Source organism: Salmo trutta, chromosome 28 (genome assembly GCF_901001165.1).
Source record: "Salmo trutta chromosome 28, fSalTru1.1, whole genome shotgun sequence".
NCBI classification, from domain to species: Eukaryota; Metazoa; Chordata; class Actinopteri; order Salmoniformes; family Salmonidae; genus Salmo; species Salmo trutta.
The window spans coordinates 27,403,191-27,420,971 of record NC_042984.1 but is presented as its reverse complement, the minus strand read 5'-3'; the positions used below and the strand labels follow the sequence as shown (position 1 = coordinate 27,420,971).

General features: G+C 39.4%; 1 protein-coding gene across 1 annotated transcript in view; it reads left to right on the top strand.

The window, feature by feature from the left end:
- pex14 (peroxisomal biogenesis factor 14) overlaps positions 1 to 17,781 on the top strand; it is a 111,268-nt gene that overhangs the window by 43,033 nt on the left and 50,454 nt on the right. The window contains exon 3 of the mRNA XM_029719440.1: positions 5,823 to 5,907. Within this exon, the coding sequence (XP_029575300.1) occupies positions 5,823 to 5,907 (85 nt within the window). The remainder of the gene's footprint in view (positions 1 to 5,822; positions 5,908 to 17,781) is intronic.

Here is a 17,781-nt window from a genome sequence, read left to right as displayed (position 1 = left end):
AACACTCACTTGTGAGTTCCAAACTGCCTCTGGAAGCAACGTCAGCACAATAACTATTCATGAAATGTGTTTCCATGGCCGAGCATCCGCACACAAGCTTAAGGTCACCATGCACAATGCCAAGCATCCGCTGGAGTGGTGTGATGCTCGCCGCCATTGGACTCTGGAGTGATGAATCACGCTTCACCATCTGGCAGTCTGACGGACTTATCTGGGTTTGGTGGATGCCAGGAGAATGCTACCTGCCCCAATGCATAGTGCCAACTGTAAAGTTTGGTGGAGGAGGAATAATGGTCTGGGGTTGTTTTTCATGGTTCGGGCGAGGCCCCTTTGTTCCATTGAAGGGAAATCTAAACGCTACAGCATACAACGACATTCTAGACGATTCTGTGCTTCCGACTTTGTGGCAACAGTTTGGTGAAGACCCTTTCCTGTTTCAGCATGACAATGCCCTGTGCACAGAGCGAGGGCCATACAGAAAGGGTTTGTCAAGACGGGTGTGGAAGAACTTGACTGGCCTGCACAGAGCCCTGACCTCAACCCCATCAACCACCTTTGGGATGAGTTGTAACGCCGACTGCGAGCCAGGCCTAATCGCCCAACACCAGTGCCCGACCTCACTAATGCTCTTGTGGCTGAATGGAAGCAAGTCCCACAGCATTGTTCCAACATCTAGTGGAAAGCCTTCCCAGAAGAGTGGAGGCTGTTATAGCAGCAAAAGGGGGACCAACTCCATATTAATACCCATGAATTTGGAATGATATGTTGGAGCGGGTGTCCACATACTTTTGGTCATGTAGTGTAATAGTGGGCACTTTGAAAACAGTGTTATTTGACATCACAATGACAAAAAATACCAGGGAGGAGTTATTGTGACAGGGTAGGAACTAAAGTGTTTGTCAGTGTTTCCTAGGGGACCTTATATTCTTTGGCTACATTAAATGTTTTCTCTTATCTACATCATGTAGCTAACATATTCATGCTTTGCTTATTCTTCTTTGATTTAGAAGATACTATTACACAGACAACATGCTGATTTAGTTCTATACAATCACTGGTATCAGGCTGTATAGCTAGCTATGTTTACTCTGACCAGCTAACTTGCGATTATCATTAGCGGCTAAGAAGCAAAGTGTAAACAGCATTGTAGTCATCAACATTGTTGCATGTGCTGCATTGACCATGCAGACTGAACGAAAGTGTCTTGTGGTCAAGTAACAACAAATGTGCTCCTTGAGTGACGGGCTAGGTCTGTGTGGAAAGCAGCATGGAGAGAGAGAGAGTGGAGACGGATGACTCAAGTAGTGGAGTTAACTATAAAAATGTAAGTTACACACAGCATATCACATTTAACAAACCAAACATTCAAATACTGTTATTGAAGATAATTTAAAAAACCAAATCGGTCCATACATTAATACCAGTGTATAGTAAAATATGGTGTACAGCCCAGCCCTAGAGGGTATTTTCATCCATATCGGGTGAACTGTTTAGAAATTACAGCACATTTTGTACATAGTCCCCCCCATTTTTAAAAGACCAAAAGAATTGGGACAAATTCACTTGTGTATTAAAGTAGTCAAAAGTTTAGTATTCGGTCCCATATTCCTAGCACGGAATAATTACGTCAAGATTGTGACTTTACAAACTTGTTGGATGCATTTGCTGTTTGTTTTGGTTGTGTTTCAGATTATTTTGTGCCCATTTAAGGAAAGGGGGATACCTAGTCAGTTGTACAACAGACTTCAACTGAAATGTGTCTTCCGCTGCCTTAATCGTGCTGCCTTAATCTACATCCACTTCTTCGGCGTCCGGGGAACAGTGGTTCAACTGCCTTGCTCAGGGGCAGAACGACAGATTTTTACCTTGTCAGCTCGGGGATTCGATCCAGCAACCTTTCGGTTACTGGCCCAATGCTCTAACCACTAGGCTAACTGCCCAATAGAAATTAATGGTAAATAATGTATTGTCATTTTGGTGTAATTTTTATTGTAAATAAGAATAATATGTTTCTAAACACTTCTACAGTCATGTGGATGCTACCATGATTACGGATAGTCCTGAATGAATCGTGAATAATGATGAGTGAGAAAGTTAGACACACATGTCATACCCCTCCAAAAATGCTAACCTCCCCTGTTATTGTAATGGTGAGAGGTTAGCATGGGGTAAGATATTTGTGCGTTTAACTTTCTCACTCATCATTATTCACGATTCATTCTGGACTATCTGGTACTGTGATTCAGGACTATCTGGTACTGGTACTCCCTGTATATAACCATGTTAATTTTACTAATTTGTCTTATTCGTTATTAAAGTGTATTTTTTCCACGTGTCCCTATTTCAATGTTTTTTTAAATTAATTTTTTAATCTTTAATCTGCATTGTTGGAAAAGGACTCATAAGTAAGCATTTCACTGTTAGTCTACACCTGTTGTTTACGAACCATGTGACAAATAAAATGTGATTTGATACGATGGTCCTTTAACATTAGCTAGCTACAGTAGCGCTCAGTGACAATGTTTTTTTTATTTCTATTTTTTAATATTTTTTTAAACTGGTAAATTGACTAGGAACACATTCTCATTTACAGCAACGACCTGTGGAATTGTTGCTATCGAAGTTCACATTATGGGTGGTCTTACTTTGATAATGAAATCAATTCAGCACCTCCCTCACTTTGCATCTGTGCCTTCATGGGTATGATATAGCTTTAGTATAGACTACCATCAGTTTGGAAACAATCTGTTCCTGTTCATTTTATATGACAATTCTTACTCAATCTTCACACACTTCCACTTCTACTTTTGTAACATATCCCTTAAGTTGTCTGTGTTAAGTTTCTTACACTTCTTAGCTTTTGTAAGAGTGCTTTTTCTTTTGGAAAACTAAAAAGTGAAATGAAAACTCTTGAAACCCCGGTTGACCTCTAAACATAGTCACTCAGGAAATCCTATTTTTCAAAATGGCCGTTGTATGGCAGCATTTCTAAGCAACGCATCCCTTTTATGGTTTCATATATTCATACAGTTAAACATTTAAAAAAACCTCCACCAGCAAAAAGGAAATGACTAAATAAAACACAGTGCCCTCCCAGCCAGTTAGTCAGTATTTTCCAAGGGTTTTATTTAAAAAAAAACATGTATCTGATAATGGTGCATTGGTAAATTTTCATAGGTTTATACCAACATTTTTCTTCAATGCTGTTACTAGTGAGAGAAAAAAACATTCTACTGGTTAGTTCAAACATAATTAGGTTTGCAAGACATTTTTCAAAATGTTAAAGTAAAGATTTAAGGTAAAAAAAAAGTGCCAATTCAAACTCAATAATGATGCTGTAATCTTGTCCGCTCATCAACTTCACTCTCTTAAAGCACATTGGTTAGTGTTCATCTCTTCCTATGATTGAGTTTTCGCCTCTTTTTCGGCTGTACCTGACACTTTATTGGTTATCTCATTTGTAAAGATTATTGGTCAGTACATGGAGCACTTTGGTGCATTAGCAATTTTAGCTTTACAAGAAGCATTAGAAAATGATTGTTCAACTAACCAAAAGGTATTTACCGGTATTCGGAAAAGCCAGACACACCCACCATTTTAATTTCAATTGATATTTATCCTGCCAAACCAAATGTGCCTTGTACTAACATACAGCCCACCCCTTAAAAGCCCAATTATGTGCTACCGTACACTATAGCAGGGATGATCTATAAGTCAATAACAAGACAAGACTGAAATCTGTGCAATGTGGTTATAATTGATTGAGATGTCTGGGTGGAACTTGTGCAAACCAGCTATGTCATCTGCTAAGAACAGCACTTTTACCCTCCCTGAAGATATACTGCAACCATTTTACTAAAATGGACATTTTGCCTTATTAGTTTTTAGAATTTTTTATTGATGTTGTACTTACATTTTTTTTTTTTTTATGTCGACACATACTGTAGATTACAACATTCTTGTTTTAACATAGATGACAAGATACTTGTCAATTGTACAATATTTATAGTTTAAGGAAATAATGTAAACAAATGTAGCATATTCTTCCACATTTAGGTTATTTTCCTCTATCGTCTCAATCTTTCAGTCGCTACAATTAATGCGGTGCTATAGCCTTATTAGCCTCAGTTTATTAGCAATATTTTATCCATTCTTTTCTAGTTTTCATTCATTACCTATTGTCCTGGAATAATTTAGCTGCACATTTTATAGCCTTTTCACTCACTGAATCAGTAAATGATCTTTCAGAATCCTAAAAGCCAGGAATATTTCCATCTTGTTATCAAACAGATATATGTTCTCCTCAAACATCAGTCGGTGGTTCACCATGCAAATGGTTTAATCTGCTTGTCACAATGAAGGTTCCGGGTGACTGACTTTAATAAGCCCTCAGCATATAGAGATCCAGGAATTTCCACACCCCTTGTGTGACCCTTGTGTACATCAAAGGTCATGCTAATGTTATGGTGAATAAATGGATAATAAATATTTCTGAACGGTTTGTCTACTCCTTTGATAAAATGATACAACTTGGCCCCATTTTAAACTTAGTATTTTATAACAAGTCATGTTATGCCACTGTAGGAATAACTAAACAATAATGGTCATGTTTTCAAAGATTTCTCAACCTCTGACATACAATACAGATGTCTAAGGCTGATAATAGATCGGTATCATTTGAGTTTGTATTTCACGAGGCAAAACTTAGATGTTGAGGAGTAGTACGTTTTCATCACACCCGCACCACCACCTCACACCTACCACACTGTGTTTTGTCACAGAATAATAATATGGCTTTTTAGACTGCTTCCCTGCCATAGCTGCCCCTTTTTAGATGAGTTTAAAAAAATGTAATTATTTTGGATTGAAACAGGTCTTTAGTATATGCAATGCATTACCCAAAATGAATTACCCACTGGCAGTGTACTCAATCACTTTTTTTCTTTCAACACTCCAAGAAAAGGAAGGGTAATCAAAACCTTTTAACCTATTAGAGGGATGACTTTTACAATTGAATCACAGGGGACCACAGGTGAGATAACAAGTCATCCAAGCCTTCCTTGCCAGTGTGTGTTTCCCCCGTTCTCCATGTTATTTAATGTTTATCTGTTTTAAGAGGCACCACTTCAAGGCGCCCACTTCAAATATATGTTTTAATAGCATTTAAGGATGTTTTTTTCCCTCTAAGTCTTGGAAAAGCAAACTGGAGTGGGGGAAATGAAGGTGCATCTCGAAGGAAAACATAATAGAATTGATGAATGCCGTGCACTTGAAACTACTGATGTTCTGATGCCATTTAACCTTCTAGTGCATTAACGTCTCGAGTCATTACAACATTTAGGCTTTAGTGATTTGATCATGGTGCGTTTTTAACTGGAAGAATTACAGAAGTTTTCAGCCAAGGATTCTTAAGTTATTAGATACAAATGATCACCTCTGCATTAAGTATAGATTTTCTTCCCCCACGCACTTAAGACTGGAAGTTTGTCTTGTAAGAGGATGATAGCGAATTAAGTTCCATACTCCATTTGTCCAGCACTCTTTGATGGGCTAATTTTATAACAGCTGATTTGGTCATTCTCCGGAATTATCTGGAAAGTGGTCAGGTGGTCTTAATACTCGATGCAGGAAAGTTTTCAGAAGTGACTTTCAAACAAATCAATTTATACCATGTCTGAGTTTTAACAAATCTAGGCTACCACTTCTGTCTAGACTGAGTGAGAATGTTTGTTTGCTGTTGTATACAGCCATAAGATGGATAATCTTTGTATTCTTGAAGTTGAAATCCAACCTTTTCTACATTCTTTCTTTGTCTTCCACAGATAGCCACAGCTGTGAAATTTTTACAGAACCATAAAGTCCGTCAAAGTCCACTAGAAACCAGAAAGGTTTTCCTGAAGAAAAAAGGTGAGTGACGTTTGTGGCGCATGTTGTTTTTGATGTAAATACTAGTTAATTACTGTTGTAATACTGTATTGAAAATCCCCAGCAATGTCTCTCAAATCTGTTCAATACCATATGTAAACGCAAAAGCCTAATCAGTCCCAACAGGGCCTCTACAGTATATCTGTTTTATATGCATTGATGTTCATACAATCCATGTTGATGCTGAAGCTGGAAATCTGATGGACATTGGCCAGAGATGTTCATGCAATGTTCTTTTTTGGGGGGTTGGTTGGCTTTTAGGGGTCAAAGGTCAAGGCCATAGCTCTTTGTCCTGGGCGTCGGATCGTGGTCGATTTTGCTGTGGAGTGCATGATTCAAGCTCTGTGGATAAATGACCCACCAGTCGGGACGCTTCTTTGGGCTCAGGAAAATTAATATTGACAAACCCTCCTGCACTTTCAATGGAATTGTCAATGATATTACCTTTCAGCATTTTTAAGCCTTTTACTTAATTTAGCCGTTACCATAAATATGAGGCACGACGTTGGAAGGTGGAATTAGGTAGGGAGAGGGAGTCCGTTTGCCGGCTCATCAGTTTCTTAGTACAATACATTATGATTATTAGATATGATCATATGTCTGTTTGCCTACTGTAAGTAATTTTATGCTCCCAGCGAACAGCATCAGCGAGTTGTCATATCTCTCTTTTTAATATGCACTACCCCTAATCCATAGGTTACATATTTGTATTTGTATTTATTATGGGTCCTCATTAGGTGCTGCCAAAGCAACAGCTACTCTTCCTGGGGTCCAGCAACATTTAGGCAGTTTATACGATTTTAAAAACATTACAATACATTCACAGATTTCACAACACACTGTGTGCCCGCGGGCACTACTTAATTTCTACAGTACTAAATCCATGTGTATGTATAGTGCGTATGATATCGTGTGTGTGTGTACAGTTGAAGTCGGAAGCTTCCATACAATTAGGTTGGAGTCATTAAAACTCGTTTTTCAACCACTCCACAAATGTCTTATCAAACTATAGTTTTGGCAAGTCGGTTAGGACATCTACTTTGTGCATGACACAAGTCATTTTTCCAACAATTGTTTACAGACAGATTATTTCACTGTATCACAGTTCCAATGGGTCAGAAGTTTACATACATTAAGTTGACTGTGCCTTTAAACAGCTTGGAAAATTCCATAAAATGATGTCATGGCTTTAGTAGCTTCTGATAGCCTAATTGACATAATTTGAGTCAATTGGAGGTGTACCTGTGGATGTATTTTATTTTGTGGTTGGTCGGAAAATGGCTGTGGCTAATTTGACGATGTACTCCTCTAACATAATCTAATGTTTTGCTTTTGCTGTAAAGCCTTTTTGAAATCGGACAACGTGGTTCGATTCAGGAGAGGTGTATCTATAAAACGGTATAAAATAGTCCTATGTTTGAAAAAAAAAGTAAAAATGTTTTTGGTTATGGTTTGGTTATGAATATGGCGATAGGATTTTTCGCTGGATGTTGATCCCGCATGCGGGACGAGCGTTTTTTTCTTTCTTAGAACTTCCCAAGAGAGGTTAATGGGTGCGTGCTTATTAGTAACTGGAATGAGTAGTTTCATAAATGCGTCAAGTGCAGCGTCTGGTTGCTCCTAATTGCGCAACACAGACCAGCAAATATTCTTTACATCATCAACATAGGAATCACTACAAAACTTCTTGTATGACCTCTTATACACTACATTTGGCCAAGTCTTTGAAACTTTGGTTTTCCTTGATATGGCTATTATATTGTGATCACTACATCCTATGGATTTGGACACTGCTTTAAAGCAAATATCTCCAGCGTTAGTAAAGATGTGATTAATACATGTTGAAGATTTAATTCCTGTGCTGGTAGGTTGACTGACAACCTGATCCAGGTTTGCATCCACTGGTTACGGTTTGAAGTTTTTTCCTGAGTGGGCAGCTTGATGATAGCCAGTCAATATTTAAATCGCCCAGAAAATAAGAAAGACACCCCAACTTCACAAGCTGCACTGACTTTTTAATGATTGAGATGGCTTGGGCCCTTAAGTAGTTCATGAATTGTTGGCAGTGGCACCCAGGACATTGGCTTAGATTGTTCTACAACTGATCACTGCTTGTTTATGAGCCCATTTTCTTTATGAGCCCTCTTTTCAAAACAGTTGTTTACTTGGGGACTAATTCATAGTAAGAGCTCAGGGATTTGGCTTCTATCATTAGAGCAGCAAAGCAGTGAAAAGTGAGCCTAAAAGCTCCATGACCGGAGGTAACCCGAAACCAAATCCATTGTTGACGGCTGCTACTACACACATCAGCAGGCTATAATGACTTCCAATGTCTTTTGAAATGTACTTGCTTTGTGCTTCTCATTAGCAGCAACTAAGGACTATTCTTAATCCAGTGCCATTTACTACACTCTTCATGAGGATAAATGTATCCACTTTCTTTTCTTCTTTGATATCCTTTGTTTGTTTGATGCTCGCACCAAAGACTTTTACAACTAACCCGAGATGGATGAGAGCCTGTCGTTTCCAATGGGAGCAAATTAATCATAGTGGGCAGAACAAGCAAGGAGGTAGGCAGTGCCAAGCACGAGCTAGTGCAATCCGATTGGCGTGTTGTAGCATTTATTTGAATATTTCTGTTAGGGAACACCTACTCTGTGAAGTGCACATGTGCAATAACTCAATTCGCTCTTATCCTTACACTCCTAAACATTGCAATTTTTTTGAAACTTTGGCAAAGGGTAAAGTCAAAATGCAGTCCACTGTTTTATATACACTACCCTTCAAAAGTTTGCAGTCACTTAGAAATGTCCTTGTTTTTGAAAGATTTTAAATTAACCTCTCTGGGGTATGTGGGACGCTAGCGTCCCACTGGCCAACAGCCAGTGAAATAGCAGAGCGCCAAATTCAAAACAACAAAAATCTCATAATTCAAATTTCTCACACATCCAAGTATTATACACCATTTTAAAGATAAACTTCTCGTTAATCCAACCACAGTGTCCGATTTCAAAAAGGCTTTACGGCGAAAGCATACCATTTAGATTATGTTAGGACAGCACCTAGACAACAAAAACCACACAGCCATTTTCCAAGCAAGGAGAGGCGTCACAAAAACCAGAAATACAGCTAAAATTAATCGCTAACCTTTTTATTTTATTTATTTTTATTTCACCTTTATTTAACCAGGTAGGCTAGTTAAGAACAAGTTCTCATTTTCAACTGCGACCTGGCCAAGATAAAGCGTAGCAATTCGACACATACAACAACACAGAGTTACACATGGAATAAACAAAACATACAGTCAATAATACAGTAGAACAAAAGAAAACAAAAAGTCTATATACAGTGAGTGCAAATGAGGTAAGTTAATACGACACCAATCGCATAGGGGGCAGTATTGTCACTTTCGGAAAAAATACGTGCCCATATTAAACTGTCTCCTACTCAAACTCAGAAGCTAGGATATGCATATTATTAGTAGGTTTGGATAGAAAACACTCTGAAGTTTCTAAAACTGTTTGAATGATATATGTTCATCTATAATTCTTTGAATGACAGTTTAATATTTTATCAACGTTTATGACGAGTATTTTTGTAAATTGTTGTGCTGATTCACCGGCAGTATTTGAGGGAAAATATTTTCTGAATGTCACGCGCCAATGTAAAATGCTGTTTTTAGATATAAATATGAACTTTATCGAGAAAAGAAATGCATGTATTGTGTAACATGATGTCCTAGGAGTGTCATCTGATGAAGATCGTCAAAGGTTAGTGCTTCATTTAGCTGTGTTTTGGGTATTTGTGATGCATGCTAGTTGCTTTGAAAATGGCTGTGTGGTTATTTGTGTCTATGTACTCTCCTAACATAATCTAATGTTTTGCTTTCGCTGTAAAGCCTTTTTGAAATCGAACAACGTGGTTCAATTCAGTAGAAGTGTATCTATAAAATGGTGTAAAATAGTCCTATGTTTGAGAAATTGAAATTATTAGATTTGTGGTTTTGAATCTGGCGCTCTGATTTTTCACTGGCTATTGTCAAACTCAGTCCCGCTGACGGGATTGGTTTCGTATGAAGTTGGCAATAAATAGGCCATGGTGGCGAAGTAATTACAATATAGCAATTAAACACTGGAATGGTAGATGTGCAGAAGATGAATGTGCAAGTAGAGATACTGGGGTGCAAAGGAGCAAGATAAATGAATAAATACAGTATGGGGATAAGGTAGGTAGATAGATGGGCTGTTTACAGATGGGCTATGTACAGGTGCAGTGATCTGTGAGCTGCTCTGACAGCTGGTGCTTAAAGCTAGTGATGGAGATATGAGTCTCCAGCTTCAGAGATTTTTGCAGTTGGTTCCAGGCATTGGCAGCAGAGAACTGGAAGGAAAGATGACCAAAGGAGGAAGTGGCTTTGGGGGTGACCAGTGAGATATACCTGCTGGAGCGCATGCTACGAGTGGGTGCTGCTATGGTGACCAGTGAGCTGAGATAAGGCGGGGCTTTACCTAGCAGAGACTTGTAGATAACCTGTAGCCAGTGGGTTTAGCGACGAGTATGAAGCGAGGGCCAACCAACGAGAGCGTACAGGTCGCAATGGTATGGGGCTTTGGTGACAAAACGGATGGCACTGTGATAGACTGCATCCAGTTTGTTGAGTAGAGTGTTGGAGGCTATTTTATAGATGACATCACCGAAGTCGAGGATCGGTACGAGGGTGTGTTTGGCAGCATGAGTGAAGGATGCTTTGTTGCGATATAGGATACCGATTATTGGAGGGCCAAAAAAGCCGATACCGATTTAATCAGCCGATTTATTTAATTTTTTGTAATAATGACAATTACAACAATACTGAATGAACACTTATTTTAACTTAATATAATATCAATAAAATCAATTTAGCCTCAAATAAATAATGAAACATGTTCAATTTGGTTTAAATAATGCAAAACAAAGTGTTGGAGAAGAAAGTAAAAGTGCAATATGTGCCATGTAAGAAAGCTAATGTTTAAGTGCTGTCATGACGTTGGCCTGTGGGTAAGGTTTATGACCCCCCCATAAATACCTTCTCCCTTCCCCTCTCTCTCTGACCCTACTGAAGGACTGGAATAGCCTGTGTTAAATATAGAGAGTCTGGGAACATCAAACAAATAGGGAAAGGAACCATCTTTTGTTAATAAAACCAGTTGGAAATATGCTTGATAACGTAATGAGTATGTATGTCAGTTCATTGTTATCTGAGACATTATGATTGATGGCAGGACGATATAAACTGTACCGGAGAAAGTATACACCCTCTAGTTATCAGAGTCACATGGAATTGTTATGCAATTGAAATGTTTGATATTGAAATTGTTTGTTAGGAGATTAAATGTAATTTTAGCTTCCAAATGAGAGAATTGGGTTTTCATAGGGAAAGTGCCCTGCCGATCAGTGGCCAACCCTGTGAAGAGACATGGGGTTATAAACGATGAAACCCCTCCTTTCCCCCTCTCCTCTATATAAGTCTTTGACGAAAAGACATTTCTGGGTTCCAGTACGTGAGGACTGCAGCCTCTACGTTATAAGGACAGACACATATCAAGAACAGAACTAAGCCAACCTCGGCGTGAGCTATGGTATGAACTGGTATGAACTTTGAGCTTATTCACTACAGAAGTGATACTTCCTAGCCGTTGAGTTAGCCGCTGCTAACGTGGGCTAGGAAAGGACGGACGACGGATCCAGTCTAACAACCAGACGAAGATACCACCACCATTGACATTCTTCCACTACACAACAGGAAGATCTGTTGGCCAACCACGGCCAGCATCTACGACCAATCTACCGAAGCGCAGCTCAGAGTAAATATTTATTGCATTTTCCTTTTCCAAATGGGCGGTAATTTAGAATGCATAAGATAATGTATTTACGATAGCATAGCTGCTGTTTCTGTGTTCCTAAATCTTCCCGCTCTTTCATTCAAGCCCAACCCCCTTTCCTTTGTGTAACCAGCCATGATACAGGCTCAGTCCACCAGGACGTTTTCTGTATGACATCATATGAATTCTGTGTATTTGTAATTCTGTGTGATTAGTTAGGTATTTAGTAAATAAATAATGAAACCCAATTTTGTATTGCTGATTCAACTTGTTAGCCAGGGTTCGTGAAGATAACCAAGAATTTATAACTTTCATGATGAGATTGAAAATAAGATAAGATTGACTGCTATCGATGTAAAATATTACTAAGTATTTTAAGAGTTTATTCAGAAGATAACAGCTCTATAAACGTTCTTCTGTGGTGCCCCGACTTTCTAGTTAATTACATTTACATGATTAGCTTAATCAGGTAATATTAATTACAGAGAAATAATTTTATAAGTTAGCATGTCATATCACTTAATCCGGCATAGCCAAAGACACGACAGTGCCTTGCTCAGAACATGGGAACATATGAAAGCTGGTGGTTCCTTTTAACATGAGTCTTCAATATTCCCAGGTAAGAAGTTTTAGGTTGTAGTTATTATAGTAATTATAGGACTATTTCTCTCTATACGATTTGTATTTCATATACCTTTGACTATTGGATGTTCTTATAGGCACTTTAGTATTGTCAGTGTAACAGTATAGCTTCTGTCCCTCTCCTCGGTCCTACCTGGGCTCAAACCATGAACACGTCGACAACAGCCACCCTCGAAGCAGCGTTACCCATGCAGAGGAAGGGAAACAACTACTCCAAGTCTCAGAGCGAGTGACGTTTGAAACGCTATTAGCGTGCACCCGGCTAACTAGCTAGCCATTTCACATCGGTTACACCAGCCTAACCGTGGGAGTTGACAGGCTTGAAGGGGTGGGTATAATTTGTGGAACGTTCCAACAGGAATCTGTTCCAAAAAACGTAAAGTAAAAGGTTGCCAACCAACAACGCATACAAAGTAGCAACGCATACAAACCTTGCTAACTAGCTGCCGAATAGGCATCAACTCACCACGTAGCTTATTCTTAATGTTTGGCCATAGGAAAACAGACATGTGAGGAGAGACATTTTTCGGAATAAACGTGATGAGTGAAAAACGCAATGAAATAGACCACTCCCTACCCGGTATCTTATTCTGCCGCTATACAACTTTGTATGCGTTGTTTTTTGGAAACCTTGTTATATACGAAGTTTTTGGAATAGATTCCTGTTGGAACGTTCCACAAATTATACCCACCCAGGTTGAAGTCATAAACAGCGCAATGCTTGAAGCACAGCGAAGGGCTGTTTGAATGAATGCTTACGAGCCTGCTGCTGCCTACCACCGCTCAGTCAGACTGCTCTATCAAATCATAGACTTAATTATAATATAATAAACACACAGAAAACACACAGTCATTAATATGGTCGAATCCGGAAACTATCATCTCGAAAACAAACGTTTTTTTCTTTCAGTGACATATGGAACCGTTCTGTATTTTATCTAACGGGTGGCTAAGTCTAAATATTCATGTTAGGCATTGATGTTTATGGTTAGGTACATTGGTGCAACGACAGTAATTTTTTCGCAAACGCACTTGTTAAATCAACACCCGTTTGTCGAAGTAGGCTGTGATTCAATGAAAATTAACAGGCACCGCATCGATTATATGCAACGCAGGACACGTTAGATAAACTAGTAATATCATCAACCATGTGTAGTTAACTAGTGATTATGTTAAGATTGATCGTTTTTTATAAGTCTAATGCTAGCTAGCAACTTACCTTTGCTTCTTGCTGCCCTCGCGTAACAAGTAGTCAGCCTGTTAATCCTTGTGGAGTGCAATGTAAGGCAGGTGGTTAGAGCGTTGGACTGGTAACCGAAGGTTGCAAAAACGAATCCCCCCTGAACAAGGCAGTTAACCCCCATTTCTAGGCCGTCATTGTAAATTAGAATGTGTTCTTAATCTGACTTGCCTAGTTAAATAAAGGTGTAAAAAAAAAAAAAAAAAAAAATTGGTGGTCAAAAATACCGATTTACCGATTGTTATGAAAACTTGAAATCGGCCCTAATTAATCGACCATTCCGATTAATCGGTCGACCTCTAGTCTGGAGGTTAGTTAACACAGTGTCCAAAGAGGGGCCAGAAGTATACAGAATGGTGTCGTCTGCGTAGAGGTGGATCAGAGAATCGCCAGCAGCAAGAGCAACATCATTGATGTATACAGAGAAGAGAGTCGGCCCGAGAATTGAACCCTGTGGCACACCCATAGAGACTGCCAGAGGTCCGGCCAACAGGCCCTCCATTTTGACACACTGAACTCTATCAGAGAAGTAGTTGGTAAAGCAGGCGAGGCAATCATTTGAGAAACCAAGGCTGTCGAGTCTGCCAATAAGAATGTGGTGATTGACAGAGTCGAAAGCCTTGGCCAGGTCGATGAATACGGCTGCACAGTAATGTCTCTTATCGATGGCGGTTATGATGTCGTTTAGGACCTTGAGCGTGGCTGAGGTGCACCCATGACCAGCTCTGAAACCAGATTGCATGGCGGAGAAGGTACGGTGGGATTCGAAATGGTCGGTAATCTGTTTGTTAACTTGGCTTTCGAAGACCTTAGAAAGGATAGGATAGATATAGGTCTGTAGCAGTTTGGGTCTAGAGTGTCACCCCCCTTGACCCAGCTTTCCAGTCTTTGGGAATCTCAGACGATACGAAAGAGAGGTTGAACAGGCTAGTAATAGGGGTTGCAACTTTTTTCGGCAGATAATTTTAGAAAGAGAGGGTCCAGATTGTCTAGCCCGGCTGATTTGTATGGGTCCAGATGTTGCAGCTCTTTCAGAACATCAGCTATCTGGATTTGGGTGAAGGAGAAATGGTGGGGCGATCTTCTTCAGATGACACTCCCAGGACTCAATGTTACACAATACATGTATGTTTTGCTCGATAAAGTTCATATTTATATCCCCCCAAAAAATGTTTACATTGGCGTGTAATGTTAAGAAATGTTTTGCCTCCAAAACTTCCAGTGAATGAGCACATCAATTTACAGAAATACTCATCATAAACGTTGATATAATATACAACTGTTATGCATAGAATTATAGATAAACTTCTCCTTAATGCAACCGCTGTGTCAGATTTCAAAAAATCTTTACGGCGAAAGCACACCTTGCAATTATCTGAGTACAGCGCTCAGTCACCAAAACAAGCCATACAGATACCCGCCATGTTGTGGAGTCAACAAAAGTCAGAAATAGCATTATAAATATTCACTTACCTTTGATGATCTTCATCGGAATGCACTCCCAGGAATCCCAGTTCCACAATAAATGTTCGTTTTGTTTCGATAAAGTCCATATTTATGTCCAAATACCTCCTTTTTGTTCGCACGTTCAGTTCACTATTCCAAATGCAAAATGAACGAGCACTAAGTTCAGACGAAAAGTCAAAATAGTTATATTACAGTTCGTAGAAACATGTCAAACGATGTATAGAATCAATCTTTAGGATGTTTTTATCATAAATCATCAATAATATTCCAACCGGACAATTCCTTTGTCTTCAGAAATGAAAAGGAACGCAGCTCGCTCTCACGGCCGTGCGCGTGACTGAGCTCATGCCAGACACCTGGTTCAAATAGCTCTTATTCTCTCCCCATTCACAGTAGAAGCCTGAAACAGGTTCTAAAGACTGTTGACATCTAGTGGAAGCCTTAGGAAGTGCAATATGACCCCACAGACACTGTATATTGGATAGGCAATCACTTGAAAAACTACAACCTCAGATTTCCCACTTCCTGGTTGGATTTTTCTCAAGTTTTCATCCTGCCATATGAGTTCTGTTATACTCACAGACATCATTCAAACAGTTTTAGAGTGTTTTCTATCCAAATCTACTAATAATATGCATATCCTAGCTTCTGGGCCTGAGTAGCAGGCAGTTTACTCTGGGCACGCTTTTCAATCGGACGTGAGAATACTGCCCCCAACCCTAGTGAGGTTAACATCAAATTGATCAGAAATACAGTGTAGACATTGTTAATGTTTTAAATGACTATTGTAGCTGGAAACAGCATATATTTTTTAATGGAATATATACATAGGCGTACAGATGCCCATTATCAGCAAACATTACTCCTGTGTTCCAACGGCACGTTGTGTTAGCCAATCCAAGTTTATAATTTGAGAAGGCTAATTGATCATTTGAAAGCCCTTTTACAGTTATGTTATTACAGATGAAAACTGTTGTGCTGATTTAAAAAAGCAATAAAACTGGCCTTCTTCTGACTAGTTGAGTATCTGGGGCATCAGCATTTGTGGGTTCAATTACAGGCTCAAAATGTCTAGAAACAAAGAACTTTCTTCTGAAACTCGTCAGTCTATTCTTGTTCTGATAAATGAAGGCTATTCCATGTGAGAATTTGCCAAGAAACTGAAGATCTCATACAACGCTGTGTACAACTCCCTTCACAGAACAGCGCAAACTGGCTCTAACCAGAATAGAAAGTGTTGGAGGCCCTTGTGCACAACTAAGTACATTAGTGTATAGTTTGAGAAACAGACGCCTCACAAGTCCTCAACTAGCAGCTTCATTAAATAGTACCCGGAAAAAAACTGTGAAGAGGCGACTCTGGGATGCTGGCCTTCTAGGCAGAGTTTTAAAAAAAGAAGCCATATCTCAGACTGGCCACTAAAAGGAAAAGATTAAGATGGGCAAAAGAACACAGACACTGGACAGAGGAATAAATAAGTGTTATGGACAGACAAATCTAATTTTGAGGTGTTCGGATCACAAAGAAGAACATTCGTGAGATGCCGAAGAAAATGAAAAGATCCTGGAGGAGTGCTTGACGCCATCTGTCAAGCAATGTGATGGTCTGGGGGTGCTTTGGTGGTGGTAAAGTGAGAGATGTATACAGGGTAAAAGGGATCTTGAAGAAGGAAGGCTGTCACTCCATTTTGCAACGCCATGCCATACCCTGTGGACGGCGCTTAATTGGAGCCAATTTCCTCCTACAACAGGACAATGACCCAAAGCACAGCTCCAAACTATGCAAGAACTATTTAGGGAAGAAGCAGTCAGCTACTGTCTATAATGGAGTGGCCAGCACAGTCACAGGATCTCAACCCTATTGAGTTGTTGTGGGAGCAGCTTGACCGTATGGTACGTAAGAAGTGCCCATCATGCCAATCCAACTTGTGGGAGGTGCTTCAGGAGGCATGAAGTGAAATCTCTTTAGATGACCTCAACAAATTGACAACTAGAACGCCAAAGGTCTGCAAGGCTGTAATTGCTGCAAATGGAGGATTCTTTGAAGAAAACAGAGTTTGAAGGACACAATTATTTAAATAAAAAACATTATTTATAACCTTGTCAACATCTTGACTATATTTCCTATTCATTTTGCAACTCATTTTATGTTTGTTTTCATGGAAAACAAGCATATTTCTGAGTGACCCCAAACTTTTGAACGGTAGTGTGTATATACAGTTGAAGTCGGAAGTTTACATTCAATGACACATATTCATTTTCACAACGTCTGCTGCCTCAGTTTGTATGATGGCAATTTGCACATACTCCAGAATGTTATGAAGAGTGATCAGATGAATTGCAATTATTGCAAAGTCCCTCTTTGCCATGCAAATGAACTGAATCCCCCCAAAACATTTCCACTGCATTTCAGCACTGCCACAAAAGGAACAGCTGACATCATATCAGTGATTCTCTCGTTAACATAGGTGTGAGTGTTGACGTGGACAAGGCTAGAGATCTCTATCATGCTGATTGAGTTTGAATAACAGACTGGAAGCTTCAAAAGGAGGGTGGTGCTTGGAATCATTGTTCTTCCTCTGTCATCCATGGTTGCCTGCAAGGAAACACGTGCTGTCATCATTGCTTTGCACAAAAAGGGCTTCAC